This window comes from Sinohyriopsis cumingii, chromosome 14 (genome assembly GCF_028554795.1).
Source record: "Sinohyriopsis cumingii isolate HCF-2022 chromosome 14, ASM2855479v2, whole genome shotgun sequence".
In the NCBI taxonomy this organism is placed as follows: domain Eukaryota; kingdom Metazoa; phylum Mollusca; class Bivalvia; order Unionida; family Unionidae; genus Sinohyriopsis; species Sinohyriopsis cumingii.
Window position 1 is genome coordinate 53,778,081 of NC_142974.1, and position 16,193 is coordinate 53,794,273.

Sequence of the window (16,193 nt, forward strand, 5' to 3'; positions counted from 1 at the left end):
AAATGGAGAAAAGAATAAATGAATGATATAAGGTAAGAGTCTTTGAGTTATGATTTTAAAATAAGAAGCTACACTCACGCACTCATACACAGACACGTACTATAAGGGTAAAATGGGTGGGTTATTTTTTTTTGAGTTATTGGCAAATTGAAATTGTATTTCTTTTCGAGATATGTGGGTGGCCCTGAAAAGGGCCTTTTTTACGATGTAGGGGTGAGTTTAAGCAATCAACTTTAACTGTCTTATGCCTTTGCCACGGCCAAGGCCTACTTCTGGACTGCGTAATGTTGATGATGATGATAATGATTGGGTTGAAATCACTAAGGGTGGTACGGTAGGCTTAGTCACAGGGTTGACGTGTTTAGCTCGGGAAGGTCGTATTCTCTTCGGTCGTGATAAAGAAGTCTGATACATTTGTTTCAGACTTCTTAACTCCGCTAAAATATCCAACAGTACCGTGACCGTTTGATTTTCACCCTCTTGTTTCTTTGCTGCTACTTCTTCTTGCTGTTGTTTTTTTCTTACCTCTTCTTCTTGTTGCTGTTGCTGTAAGAGAAAAGCCTGTTCCGCTTCCTTTTGTCGTTGCATAAATTTCTCCAATTCTTCTTTCTGTCTCTGTCTAAAATTCTCCACTTGCGGTAATGAAGAAGGTAACGAAGGTTCCGGAACAAATTCTTGCGAGGAGAGAAAATCGACAAAATCCCAATTCACCTCTTCTGAAAGTAAGTCCGGGTTCCCTTGGGCGGTCTCCGCTGCTGGTGCACCCCATTGGATCGTTTTCTGAGTTTCCGTCATGTTGAATCACTGTCGCATAGATTGACTGCACACAAGCGCTAACAGATCTATATTGACTACGTGACGTCACAGACTGCTCTCTTCGGATTGGATGCGGGCTGACTGAATTCTGTAACGCGTGTTCGGATTGGTGAATGAACTCAATCCGTTTCAATCCTACCTGTCCCTATAAATAAGCGCAGTTCAGTGCATTGATTCACCTATTGTAGGAGCCTCAACATGTGGACCGACGTTGAATCTTCAACCCTTGTGTCAACGATGATGTTCAGGACGGACATACTCATGTATGTCCGATCCAAGTGGACCGTTGTCCACAGGACCAGCAGCAGCCTGTGGATAAGAAGAGTCTATATAGAGAGACAAGGTTGCCTCAAGAGGACTCTGATGTATGGCCCTGCTGTAAGACGAAGTTTGAGGACAAGAAGATGTCGCAAATGCCCTTTATGTTAAGGGCATATTAACATAAACCAAAGGCCCTTTTCAGGGCCAGCCATATTTCTCGAAAAGAGATAGTCTTTGAATTGCCTACCCCTTTTTTTATTTTTTTAAAATTTAAAAAAAAATCCCATGTTAATTTCCTTTGTCGCTATATGTTCCCACGATTTTTCTCCATGTTCAAATCCCCTTGTCGCTCAACAGTCCCACGATTTTTCTCCATGTTAAATTTCCCTTGTCGCTATATGTTCCCACGATTTTTCTCCATGTTAAATTTCCCTTGTCGCTATATGTTCCCACGATTTTTCTCCATGTTAAATTTCCATTGTCGCTATATGTTCCCAAGGGGTCCTGTAATGCTAATTTTCATTGTCGCTATCCTATCCCACATAACTACTCACAGGATTTAATTCATTTATGTAAACATAGATAAATATATATGATATATTGTTTATTTCAACACAGAGAGCAATATTGATATACATGTTAATTAATGGGTAGTCCTACGTTCGTAACACATCAGTGCAATTGATTCTGAAAAAGACGATGAATTATACCTTGATGAATTCGTGCCAGGTCCTTTAAAGAAGTTCATGGATCGCAAATCTGTCATGGACGTGATGAAAGATGATCCAATCTCGAAGAAAAGACGGCATGTATTTTATTATCACTAACATCGACAACATCATGAAACGTACTTCGGGGAAAGGTCCGAGTTCTGGGACGACTGTGGCGCTTGGGCCAAGTGTGCATCACCATCCACAAAATTTATTGAAAGAAATGGCACTTTCTTGATGATTGTTAAACGGCAAGATGTGTAAAGCGTATCTACGAGCCATTACAACTACAACCATTAGCAGACGAGATCATACACGTTGACAGAATTTACGCAACCCTAATGAGCTCTCCGTCAGGACCTGATCAGTTCAAGTGGCGGATAACGTGGTTCCAAAGGTTGAAAATCTTCTATCTGATATAGCAACCAACATCGCGCTTGCCGAAAACATGGAAAATTCTCGTCCCGAACATATCATGCATCCGTGAAACATCCGTCGCAAAACGTCATATACATTAGAACCAAGCCTTCCGTTAGAGAAAGATTAACAAACGAACTAGAGCACAAAGGGGTGAAGGAAGTAGAGAGAATGATACATTCTGAAAGAAATGATGATTACCAGCAACCAAGAGGCGAGAAACAACTCCGAAATATTAAACATTCAATAGCAAGAACAAAGCACAGCCCATCCAAATCAGGGATCATCGCCGACCATATTGTTTGCGTGAAAGAAATGACCAAAACAAACAAATTCGTCCAAACTGAAACATATGAATGGCTTACAACACCCAGTCGTGACTCTTCACAACGAGCAACAGGTCACAGACATTAATAGGTTCTGCTGTATTGAAGGCGGTAGCGTTCTTGGAATGGACAAGACCTATAACCTTGGTGATTTTCACGTGACTCCGACAAGTTTCAAAGACTTATCCGTTATAAAGAGATCTACAGATGACCATCCGATTGTGTTCGGTCCAACTTTCATCAATACCAAGTTCAGCACCAAGGCATATTCTGCATTCCTCCATGACGTCGCTTACAACTTGACAGACAACCAGCTCCAGTTACTGACTATCGGCAAAGATGAGGAATTGGCATTCAAAACCGTTATAAAACGATGTTTGCCTGGTAGCACACACGTCCTTTGTACTCGTCATCTAAAGCAAAGCGCAAACAGACAAATGGAAGATATAATTGTGTTTCCATTAAAAGATTGCCTGGAAGTTCTTGATTTAGTCTTTGGCTCAAATGGTCTTTTACAAAAAACAGACGTTGACACCCACCAAGAAAGACTAAATCAATTATGTTCCATCATCGATGACAAAGACTCGCATGCCTGCGAAAGAAAGTTTCGCACCTACTTTGATGCAATATTGTATCCAATGCTTAAAAAACACGTCATATATCCGGTCAACAAAGGAAAAATTACAAGCACATGGACAAACAACAACTCAGAAAGTTCAAATCACATCCTAAAATCTGCCAAAAAATGGAAGCTAGCTGAATTACTAAAGTTTGTCAACCTGTTTCATCAATTAGTGATCAGTGAGCAGGAAGAGAGATGTCGTTCCCTGAGAAACATGGGTAATTATCGCCTCAGTGAAAGATATTTACACCACCTTGTCGACATTGATCACTGGGCCAGAATGACAGAAGAACAACGGGATAAAAGGGAGAAAAAAAATTCTCACAGACTGCGGTAAAGACCATCCAAATATGATGTACTCAAAAGATGGCAGAAGAACTGCAACCAGAACTCCATCTGCAGGTCGGAAGCCGAACCAAATTCGAAGAAAGCGGGCAGAAAGGTCTAGAACACGATCAAATAAGCCAAGTGCGAAACGCAAACTGTAAAGTGCAGTCTATTGTATAGCAGTTTCAAAATATATATGTATACTGATGCAAATGAAGATAACGAAAATATTTGCTATTATTTACTTGTTTAATTAAAAAAATGTCGAGAAAATGACTTTGTTGTAACTCTAAGCGACGGAAATTTGGATTTCGGTTTACGATATTAACCTTTCGATGCAGCTGTGGAAAGAAAATTTCTTCTGAAACATTATCAAATAAAGGAAATCATTTGGAAACAGTTAATGTAATTTTAGGTATAGTATAGCTTTTGGGAACAAAGAAGCTTAAATAATAAATTAAAAGCAACTATTCTCGTCCTAGCTTACATTAATCGTGAAAGGGTCGTGATCTCATGGAAAAAAGCTTCTGATTTTCTTCGTAAGAGACTGGAACACTACTATTTTATTAAAACATATTTTTCTCTTGCATTAGTGTGTGAAAGATAGTTCGATATTGTTGTCTCATCATGCTATTTACATCATATTTGTCTCTGGTACAACATTCTGCTATTTGATAAACCTTTCTTTATGAAAATAGAATGATAGTCCAACAAGAAAGTACTCTTTTACTTCAGAAAATGAAAACTGCATATAATACATGTATAGACTAAGGTCACAATTATAAGTAGTTCGAGATCAATACCGAAGACTGTTGTCCCAATCTATTTGTAGAGCATCGGTTCTTCTTTCGGTTTGGTGTGATGTTTGACTTGAATATTTGCATCATTTGTATTGATTGAAATAAAATAATCTATTCTTTACAAGCATTTATGCATGCATGTGAGTGGAATATGTAAGGCTGATTTCTTTAAAAATGCTGGATAAACTATAACATGAACTTCGTCATGAATTCATCTTTTGAAGCTGTAATAGATTACAGTGTGATAGATTAGGGCTGGACACACTAGAAAGTACAGTACTGACAATGTAGATACTATATGGGGATAATTATTACATGCTCGCTTTTCCCGTTAACTTTACATTGTGAGAATCGTAAAGTATTACCCGATACTGAACCTGCGCGCCAATACACATATAGCATTCACGTGCATAAACATCCTATTGTAAACAAACACACTGGAAAGTTGTTGTTGTTGTAGGGTTTAACGCCATTTTTCAGCACACGATAGGCTATACATGGCGGCCAGTATTAATGGTGGAGGAAGAACCCGGGAAATCCCCGGAAAGAACCACCGACCCTGAGAAGCTACTGGCAAGCTTTCTCACATACCCACATTGGCCGAAGCCGAGACTCGTACCCACGCAGACAGAGGTGAGATGGCAGTGATCCGTAACGGAGAGCGCTTTAGACCACTCGGCCACTCGGGGCCCCTACACTGGAAAGTCAGTACTGGCAAACAATGAAGATACTATATAGGGATAATTATTCTGCTAGAGTTTATTTTGTTTAAAAGGCAACCTAATAAAGATATAGATTGGGTCCTCTACAACGTAACTTTTGGAACAGTGCGGAAGGGACACTTGGAACATCTGATGCACATTACAGATTAGACATCACTGACCAATCGAGCATACCCATGTCCAACAGGTTAAAACTAGGAAGTAACAACAAGCGTTATTCAAGCGAATAGGTATTTATAAATCTGCTTTCATACAGTATAATATTTACATGTTTTCCTATCAGGGTTATATAACGGTTTAATGTTAAAGATGGCTGCTGCTAAAGTAGAGAATGACGATGGACCTTGTTGTCCAATTTGTTTGGAACAGTTCAACATACCCAGACAGCTGCCGTGCGCCCACTCTTTCTGTGAGAAATGTTTACAATCTCACATAACAACTGAGGCTGCCAAGTTGACGTATGTTAAGTGTCCAGTATGTAGAAATTCTGCGAGTCCCTCCATTAAGGATAGACCGACAAGTGAATGGGCGACTTTATTTCCAGTCGACACAGTCTTACAGTCAATGTTGCCAGTAAAATCGAGAGTAGATTGTTTGTGTGACGCTTGTAACAATGAGGGTATCAATTCCCCTGCTGAAGGGTTCTGTATAGTATGCAAAGAGACCATGTGTGGAGATTGTTTGAAGGTACACCGGAAGCTGAAAATGTCAAAGGATCATACCATTATTAGTGTTGATGAATTAACTTGTAACCCGAAAATTGTGGTGGAACTGGCAGAAAGGTTTACATGTTCGGAGCATCATGGAGAAGATATACAATACTACTGTAAAGATCACGGCGTCCCTTGTTGTGGCACATGCTTCTTCGATAGCCATAAAATTTGTTTCGAAGTAATAGATTTAAAAAAAGACATCCCTGCTCTGCTATGTGATAGCAATCCAGAAGAAATAATTGCAGATATGAAGGAAATCGAGATGCATTTAAAGAGGTTTATGGTGATTAACGAGGCCTGTGTTAATACTCTTGAGCCCCAAGTTAATAAGATGACCGACCAAATCAAAGAATTCAGAAAGAAAATCAATTCAGTTCTAGACGAGTTAGAGAATCGTGTGAAGGAAGAGGGAAACCGAATTTACAAAGAAGAGGTTATCAGGAAACAGGACGAAAATCATCAGTGTTTGTCACTAATGCATTCTGTGAGAAATTCGCACTACCTCCTTGAAACAGTAAATAAATATGGGAACAGTTTGCAAAAATTTCTTATGGCGGAAACGATGAGGTCTCAGTTATATTTCTACTGCAATCTTGTCGGAGTAAAGTACGAGAAAACTAACAAATTAGCAGTAACATTGCAATTCTCTCCTCTTATACAATCCATTTTCTCCATCTCTTTGTCTAAATTGGGGAAGGTTGTGACCACCACCAGCTCCAACACTCTGCCCCTAACATGTCTGCAGAGGCCGAGGAAGGACTGTGAGGTAGAGAGAGTTGATGTAATTGATCTTAAAGTCCCTACTGGTAATACACCATTGTATTCTGGTGTCACATTTCTCCCTGGAGACAGGGTGATGATTGCTGATTATAGCAATAGCCAATGCATCCTACTAAGCTCTTCCTATCAGTTCATCACAAGTCATACATTAACAGGTGAACCATGGAACATCTGTGTACTGGATGACCTGGAGGTGGCAGTGTCACTGTATAATCAGAATAAAATCAATATCCTGTCTGTGATTGGTGACGTCATCAGGCCAGTCAGAATGATAACAACCAAATGTAATTGTAATGGAATAGCAGCTGCTGGGAAGGGGGAGATGGTTGTGCATGGTTATTGTGGTAATAACAAGAGTCAATGGAGTCTGATGAACACAAGAGGAGATGTAATATGTACTCATCAGTATGACTCTCCATACTTTGACGACAATTACGTTGCTGTGAATAACATGAAAACTCGAGTGTATGTTAGTGTGTGTCTTATGAATTCACTTCTCTGTTTTGACATGGATGGCAGGAAGCAGTTTACTTACAGTCCTGTCAATCTTAGATGCCCCTGTGGAGTAGCTGTGGACAATTATGACAACATCTATGTTCTTGGAAACAATTCTAACAGCATTCATCAGCTGTTTCCAGATGGGTCTGTTATACAGGTTGTAAATACAGGAATACCAAAATCTCAGTGGGCTATTTGCATTCACAAGAGTAAGGATATCTTAATCATCACGAATGGTTCAGAGACAACAAAACTACACATTTATCAGCTGAAATAAAATTAAACAGGTTACTTTAGTGCCACGTTCTTGTAAAGTTACATAAACTTTATGAAAAAATGTACATTAATGTTATTTCGTAAAACAATCCATTTTAATATGTTAATAAATGCTGAATACAATTTAGCGTTACATTCCTGTAAAGATATACATATGTGCCATATTAACAAAATACATATTGAAAATCTTACATGCAAAAAACAAATCAGTTTTAAAAGGTAAATAAATGCTACAGACATTTTTTAATCATTTGAAACACTGTTGCACTTATTTCCATATGAAGGACATTAAGTGTGTAGGCTGTTATATTGTGCAAATATGGCTGGTGATATTGCTGATTATTGTTGATATTATTATTATTGTTATTATTATTATTAATGGTAGACTATTAAAAAATCTTGTCTCAAATTGAATGTTATCTCATGTTTCTTAATAAATAAAATAGAGAATTTACAAATCAGTTATTTTAATTTGATGACTGTTTATACATTATTGCATGAATTACTGGATTAGTATGCATAATTTACAAGTCAAGTGTATTTATGGACAAATACAATTTCTCACTGTCAATCTAAACAATAATCAATGCTGATTAAAATTTTTGCAATTAATTTCAATCTGATGATGGAGGTATTAAAGCCTTATACAGATGTCTAGAATGTTGCATCATTATTGACCAATGACCATGCAGATATGCAGAGTTTACCATTAGATCCATGAATTGTTAATTTGAAAAGAAACACAGTTCAGAGAAAGACCTTCACTCTCTTTAAGTGCTTCCAGTTCTGGAGACTAAGCTATCCTTAAGTTAGCATTGTGAGGATTTACTCTTTTTATAATTCTAAAAAATATTGCTGCTATGAAAGATAAGTAATATAAAGAGAAAAGAAGAATTAGTATATACATATATATATATATATATATATATATATATATATATATATAGTGAAAATGAGGCCAATTTTAGTATTATTTTTCTCTAAAGATACAAACATCATGTAAAAAATATATATCAGTCTTTAATGGAAGAAGTATAATCTATCTATAATGACTAACATGTTTATAATTCTTTTTATTATCTGTTGTGTTTGCTTAAACACATTAAAATTAGGTAGAGTTTAAAATTTTGAGTAAATCCCTTGCATGGCTAAATACTGCTGATTATTATTATTATTATTATCCTGCTTATCATTATGTTAATTAGAATTGATTATTACTATGATAATTATTGGTTATTACTATGATAATTATTGGTTATTACTATGATAATTATTGGTTATTACTATGATAATTATTGGTTATTACTGTGTTGATTATTGTATAAAGGTGAATATGTAACTTTGCTGAATGAAACAGAAAATTGAAGTGTATAATTCCTCTTTTTGTATATTATGCCAGTTACTATTCAAATAAATATAGAACAGTCAGATAAAATGAAACAATTACTATAAATTATTTGCATCCTATGAAAGCATGATGTTGTGTATAATGTCCAATGTACATGCTATTAACACGGAGTATAAAACAATTACTTCAACATATAGCCATCCCATAATAGAATATAATAGCATGAGGTTGTGTACAATGTCCAATGTACATACTATTAACATTGATTTTAATGGAATGAAATAGACTTCTTCATAAATCTCCAGTATTTTAAATAATAGGAAATCTAGAAATAAAGCATGTCTTGCCTTCATTGCTTTTTTGCATTTGTCTTAATTTTGAGTCTCACCAGCATTTATATATTAATCACAATGTGTCTGACTCTCTGTTTGTCTCTGCCTCTCTCCATCTAATTGTGTAAGCACAATATAAAAAAGAGCAAAGATTCCAAATGCATTTAGTAGCATTATAGTTGATGTATGATGTGACACTTTCATGCATGGCATTCATGAAACAAATATTTTATGTAATTAACTATAGAAATGTGTCACAAATAACATAAATATTTTATGTAAGTAACTATATTTATTCTGTTACACTTTCATTTATGGCACTCATGACACAAAAATTTTATGTAATTAATTATATGTATGATGTGACACTTTCAGATATGGCCCACATAACACAAATTCTTATTTTCCTGGTGCCAAATTACCCGTCCTCGACCCCCAACAAAAAATGTAGGGTCAGCAGGAAAAAAATATTGTCAGTTGGGTAACTTGCACCACATAATTGTTTATTTGGCCTAAAGTTTTTAAATATTTTATATATTCAGCACAAGTTTCAACTATCTAGTACATACCCTGAAAATGACAATTTCACCAGTAAAACAAAACAGGATGATGTACACATGAAAAAGGAATGCACTATGAATGCAAATCTAATAAAAGCTAATGCAAACCAAATGTTGATTATGTTTTGAAGAAAATGGAGTGCAAAAGCAAATTAAAAAACAATACTTCAAGAATGGAAAGTATTCTCATCTTTATGACTCTTCATTCTATGATTACTACAGCTACGTAGCACTGAATAACATGAAAACACAAGTGTATGTTCTTATGCATAATATGCATTCACTTTTTTGTTTTGATATGGATGGCGGGAAGCAGTTTAACTACAGTCATGACAATCTTGTATGCCCCTGTGGAGTAGCTGTAGACAGATATGACAACATCTGTGTTGTTGGACAATCATCTAACAACATTCATCAGCTGTCTCCAGATGTCATTCAAGTTGTAAATACAGGCATACCGAAATATCCGCAGGCGATTGCATTCACAAGAGTGAGGATATCTTAATCACCACGAATGATTCAGATAGAAGAAAACTACACATTTATCAGCTGAAATAAAATTAAACTTATTATTAATCATAGACCATTCAAAAACTCTTGTCTGAAAATGGATGTTATCTCATGTTCTTCAAGTTAGATAAATAAAATTGATAATTGACAAATCAAGTATTTTAATTTGACCATTTATACATATTTTTATGAATTGAATTACTAGATTTGCTTACATAATTTACAAGTCAAGTGAATTTATGGACAAATACAATTTTTCACCGTCAATCTCCAAAATAATCAACGGTGATTAAAATTTGCAATTAATTTCAATCTGGTGATGGAGATATTAAAGCCTTCTTCAGATGTCTAGAACATTTTATCATTATTAACCAATAACCTTGCAGATATGCAGAATTTAACATTAAATCTAATTCGATAAGAAACACACTTCAGAGAAAGATCTGCGCTCTCTTTAAGTACTTCCAGTTCTGGAGACTAAGCTATCCTAAAGTTGCCAAGAAAGATAAGTAATGAAAAGAGGAAAGAAGAATATATATATATATATATATATATATGCACACAAAGTGAAAATGAAGGCAATTGTAGTATTACATTTCTTGAAAGACAAACATTATGTACAAAATGTCGACCAGTTTTTAATGACATCTATTTATAATGACTAAATTTATAGAATTAGTTTTATTATTTGTTGCATTTACTTAAGTTCTAAAATTTTGAATTAATCCCTTGCATGTGTAAATACTCCTGTTTATTATTATTATTATTATTATTACTATTATCCTGCTGTCGCTTACCAATATGTTAATTATTATTTATTATTACTATTTTAATTATTGATTATTACTATGTTCATTACTGTCTAAAGATGAATACGTAACTTTACTGAATGAAACTGAAAATTGAAGTGTATAATTTCTCCTTGTATATCATGCCAGTTACTATAATAAATTATATAAATATAGACCAGTCAGAAAAATTGAAATAATTACTTAAAATAATATGCATCCTATGATAGCATGAGGTTGTGTAGAATGTCCAGTGTACATATTATAACAACCAATATAAAACAATTACTTTAAAGTATATCCATCCCATAATAGACTATAATAGTGTCAGCTTGTGTAGAATGTCCCATGTATATATTATAAAAAGGAATATAAAGTATATCCATCCCATAATAGACTATAATAGTGTCAGCTTGTGTAGAATGTCCCATGTACATATTATAAGGAATATAAAGTATATCCATCCCATAATAGACTATAACAGTGTCAGCTTGTGTAGAATGCCCCATGTACATATTATAACAAGGACTATAAAATATATCCATCCCATAATAGACTATAATAGTGTCAGCTTGTGTAGAATGTCCCATGTACATATTATAAGGAATATAAAGTATATCCATCCCATAATAGACTATAACAGTGTCAGCTTGTGTAGAATGCCCCATGTACATATTATAACAAGGACTATAAAGTATATCCATCCCATAATAGACTATAATAGTGTCAGCTTGTGTAGAATGTCCCATGTACATATTATAAGGAATATAAAGTATATCCATCCCATAATAGACTATAATAGTGTCAGCTTGTGTAGAATGTCCCATGTATATATTATAAAAAGGAATATAAAGTATATCCATCCCATAATAGACTATAATAGTGTCAGCTTGTGTAGAATGTCCCATGTACATATTATAAGGACTATAAAGTATATCCATCCCATAATAGACTATAACAGTGTCAGCTTGTGTAGAATGCCCCATGTACATATTATAACAAGGACTATAAAGTATATCCATCCCATAATAGACTATAATAGTGTCAGCTTGTGTAGAATGTCCCATGTACATATTATAAGGAATATAAAGTATATCCATCCCATAATAGACTATAACAGTGTCAGCTTGTGTAGAATGCCCCATGTACATATTATAACAAGGACTATAAAGTATATCCATCCCATAATAGACTATAATAGTGTCACTTTTGTAGAATGTCCCATGTACATATTATAACAAGGAATATAAAGTATATCCATCCCATAATAGACTATAATAGTGTCACTTTTGTAGAATGTCCCATGTACATATTGGTGGCACTCACCAGATAATAAGTACTTTTGAGAGAGTGACGTATGTAAGGTGAAGTAGTTCGCATTTAAAACATGTACAGTGGAGAGAATGTTTGCATACCTCTATGCTACATTAATGTAATGTGGATGATATTTCTTTTGGATATTGTACTTTTGAAAATTTTACATGATTTAAGCACACTGCTAACTAAAATGACTGCTCCCTTGTGTTAAAAAATCAGTCTGAATTAGTCTAAAGTACACTATACATAGCAGCTATTAAAATAGGGAAAATGAATTTTGCCAGACTAGACAATACCAGCTTCTGAAAGTGCAATGAATGAATTACCAAATATATAAAATGTAAAAAAAGTTATCAGCTCTTTTTTATACAAATGACCTCTGAAGTTCAGGAAGTGAAAATGACCAAGTAGAGCTAGCACTTTTTTGAAAGGTGCACATTTGAAGTAAGGCCAAGCTGTATACTCTATAACCCATAGTACACCCATCAATCATACACCAAAATAAAGGGAATTAAAGGTTCTTTGCATTATACCTAAGATATACAAGGTCTTTTTTAAATAGCCAGTATAACCAGTGAGGAAAGCCGGGGACATTCTTTTTCTTTAAATTCCTAACCCTATGCAAAATGCGAAACTGTATAGCGCCACCTTAAAGAAAATAAAAAAATGTTTGCAATTATTTTTTTTTATTTTCATATAATTATGTATGATGTTCTGAATAAAATGGTACATTCATATTGCGTTTAAGCATGAAAATAAGCTAATTATGATCATTTTTCTCTTGCGTACATAATTTGCCATGAGGTATGTTTGTGTGAGTAGTGACCTTAATTATGGGGAAATTAGAAGACTTAGAATATAGGAATAGAGTCAGCTTAAATTTAAAACTGTTGCAATAAGTGACAGAAATATATGGTGAAAATGTTTCTTTTCATTTATTTGCAATGAAATAAAAAATAAATGATGAGAAAGTGAATTCGCTTCTTCCATATTAAACAATAGGCAAATATTTTACACTTTGACCTTTGACCTTTATGAAGCTGATGAGTTACCTCCCTTTTCTAATTGTAAAATTCATTGTTGATATCTCAGAAATAATTCTGGCTAGTTTCATGTTCCTATCATTCAGCATAACATTGGTTGCTATGTTTACAAAATGTAATGTGCATTCTTAAAATCGCTCACTTTTATCATGGGGGGGGAGGCTGGACTTGTTAGAGACTCTGACACTCATAAATACTGTTCTGTGGGGAAAAAAGCAGAAGAATTATTCATAAGGATTGTTTTGATGCTTGCGACTTAAATGTTTCAGCCATATAAACATAATTAAATCATAAAAAATAATACCTACATCTTCTTTATGGTGGCGCTCACCAGATAATAAGTACTTTTGAGAGAGTGATGTATGTAAGGTGAAGTAGTTCGCATTTAAAACATGTACAGTGGAGAGAATGTTTGCATACCTCTATGCTACATTAATGTAATGTGGATGATATTTCTTTTGGATATTGTACTTTTGGAAATTTTACATGATTTAAGCACACTGCTAACTAAAATGACTGCTCCCTTGTGTTAAAAAATCAGTCTGAATTAGTCTAAAGTACACTATACATAGCAGCTATTAAAATAGGGAAAATGAATTTTGCCAGACTAGACAATACCAGCTTCTGAAAGTGCAATGAATGAATTACCAAATATATAAAATGTAAAAAAAGTTATCAGCTCTTTTTTATACAAATGACCTCTGAAGTTCAGGAAGTGAAAATGACCAAGTAGAGCTAGCACTTTTTTGAAAGGTGCACATTTGAAGTAAGGCCAAGCTGTATACTCTATAACCCATAGTACACCCATCAATCATACACCAAAATAAAGGGAATTAAAGGTTCTTTGCATTATACCTAAGATATACAAGGTCTTTTTTAAATAGCCAGTATAACCAGTGAGGAAAGCCGGGGACATTCTTTTTCTTTAAATTCCTAACCCTATGCAAAATGCGAAACTGTATAGCGCCACCATTATAACAAGGAATATAAAGTATATCCATCCCATAATAGACTATAATAGTGTCACTTTTGTAGAATGTCCATGTACATACTATAACAAGGAAAATAAAGTATATCCATCCCATAATAGACTATAATAGTGTCAGCTTGTGTAGAATGTCCCATGTACATATTATAAGGAATATAAAGTATATCCATCCCATAATAGACAATAATAGTGTCAGCTTGTGTAGAATGTCCCATGTACATATTATAAGGAATATAAAGTATATCCATCCCATAATAGACTATAATAGTGTCAGCTTGTGTAGAATGTCCCATGTACATATTATAACAAGGAATATAAAGTATATCCATCCCATAATAGACTATAATAGTGTCAGCCTGTGTAGAATGTCCCATATACATACTACTAACAAGGAATATAAAGTATATCCATCCCATAATAGACTATAATAGTGTCAGCTTGTGTAGAATGTCCCATGTATATATTATAAAAAGGAATATAAAGTATATCCATCCCATAATAGACTATAACAGTGTCAGCTTGTGTAGAATGCCCCATGTACATATTATAACAAGGACTATAAAGTATATCCATCCCATAATAGACTATAATAGTGTCACTTTTGTAGAATGTCCCATGTACATATTATAACAAGGAATATAAAGTATATCCATCCCATAATAGACTATAATAGTGTCACTTTTGTAGAATGTCCCATGTACATATTATAACAAGGAATATAAAGTATATCCATCCCATAATAGACTATAATAGTGTCACTTTTGTAGAATGTCCATGTACATACTATAACAAGGAAAATAAAGGATATCCATCCCATAATAGACTATAATAGTGTCAGCTTGTGTAGAATGTCCCATGTACATATTATAAGGAATATAAAGTATATCCATCCCATAATAGACAATAATAGTGTCAGCTTGTGTAGAATGTCCCATGTACATATTATAAGGAATATAAAGTATATCCATCCCATAATAGACTATAATAGTGTCAGCTTGTGTAGAATGTCCCATGTACATATTATAAGGAATATAAAGTATATCCATCCCATAATAGACTATAATAGTGTCAGCCTGTGTAGAATGTCCCATATACATACTACTAACAAGGAATATAAAGTATATCCATCCTATAATAGACTATAATAGTGTCAGCTTGTGTAGAATGTCCCATGCACATATTATAACAACGAATATAAAGTATATCCATCCCATAATAGACTATAATAGTGTCAGCCTGTGTAGAATGTCCCATATATATACTACTAACAAGGAATATAAAGTATATCCATCCTATAATAGACTATAATAGTGTCAGCTTGTGTAGAATGTCCCATGTATATATTATAAAAAGGAATATAAAGTATATCCATCCCATAATAGACTATAACAGTGTCAGCTTGTGTAGAATGCCCCATGTACATATTATAACAAGGACTATAAAGTATATCCATCCCATAATAGACTATAATAGTGTCACTTTTGTAGAATGTCCCATGTACATATTATAACAAGGAATATAAAGTATATCCATCCCATAATAGACTATAATAGTGTCACTTTTGTAGAATGTCCCATGTACATATTATAACAAGGAATATAAAGTATATCCATCCCATAATAGACTATAATAGTGTCACTTTTGTAGAATGTCCATGTACATACTATAACAAGGAAAATAAAGGATATCCATCCCATAATAGACTATAATAGTGTCAGCTTGTGTAGAATGTCCCATGTACATATTATAAGGAATATAAAGTATATCCATCCCATAATAGACAATAATAGTGTCAGCTTGTGTAGAATGTCCCATGTACATATTATAAGGAATATAAAGTATATCCATCCCATAATAGACTATAATAGTGTCAGCTTGTGTAGAATGTCCCATGTACATATTATAAGGAATATAAAGTATATCCATCCCATAATAGACTATAATAGTGTCAGCCTGTGTAGAATGTCCCATATACATACTACTAACAAGGAATATAAAGTATATCCATCCTATAATAGACTATAATAGTGTCAGCTTGT

General features: G+C 34.2%; 1 protein-coding gene and 2 long non-coding RNA genes across 3 annotated transcripts in view; 2 read left to right on the plus strand and 1 right to left on the minus strand.

The window, feature by feature from the left end:
* The window catches only part of LOC149783824 (uncharacterized), a 34,700-nt gene extending 24,183 nt beyond the window's left edge, over positions 1-10,517 (plus strand). Inside the window, exon 3 of the long non-coding RNA XR_016413688.1 lies at positions 9,825-10,517. This is a non-coding gene — a long non-coding RNA (uncharacterized LOC149783824). The remainder of the gene's footprint in view (positions 1-9,824) is intronic.
* The window catches only part of LOC149783819 (uncharacterized), a 233,072-nt gene that overhangs the window by 198,891 nt on the left and 17,988 nt on the right, over positions 1-16,193 (minus strand). The window lies entirely within an intron of this gene.
* On the plus strand, positions 5,181-8,168 carry LOC149783825 (uncharacterized). The gene has a single exon (XM_089932036.1). The coding sequence runs from the start codon at positions 5,302-5,304 to the stop codon at positions 7,267-7,269; it is 1,968 nt and encodes a 655-aa protein (XP_089788162.1). The 5' UTR covers positions 5,181-5,301; the 3' UTR covers positions 7,270-8,168.

Excerpts from the sequence above, each read along its gene's own strand:
- LOC149783825 (XM_089932036.1), top strand. The coding sequence starts at position 5,302 with ATGTTAAAGATGGCTGCTGCTAAAGTAGAGAATGACGATGGACCTTGT.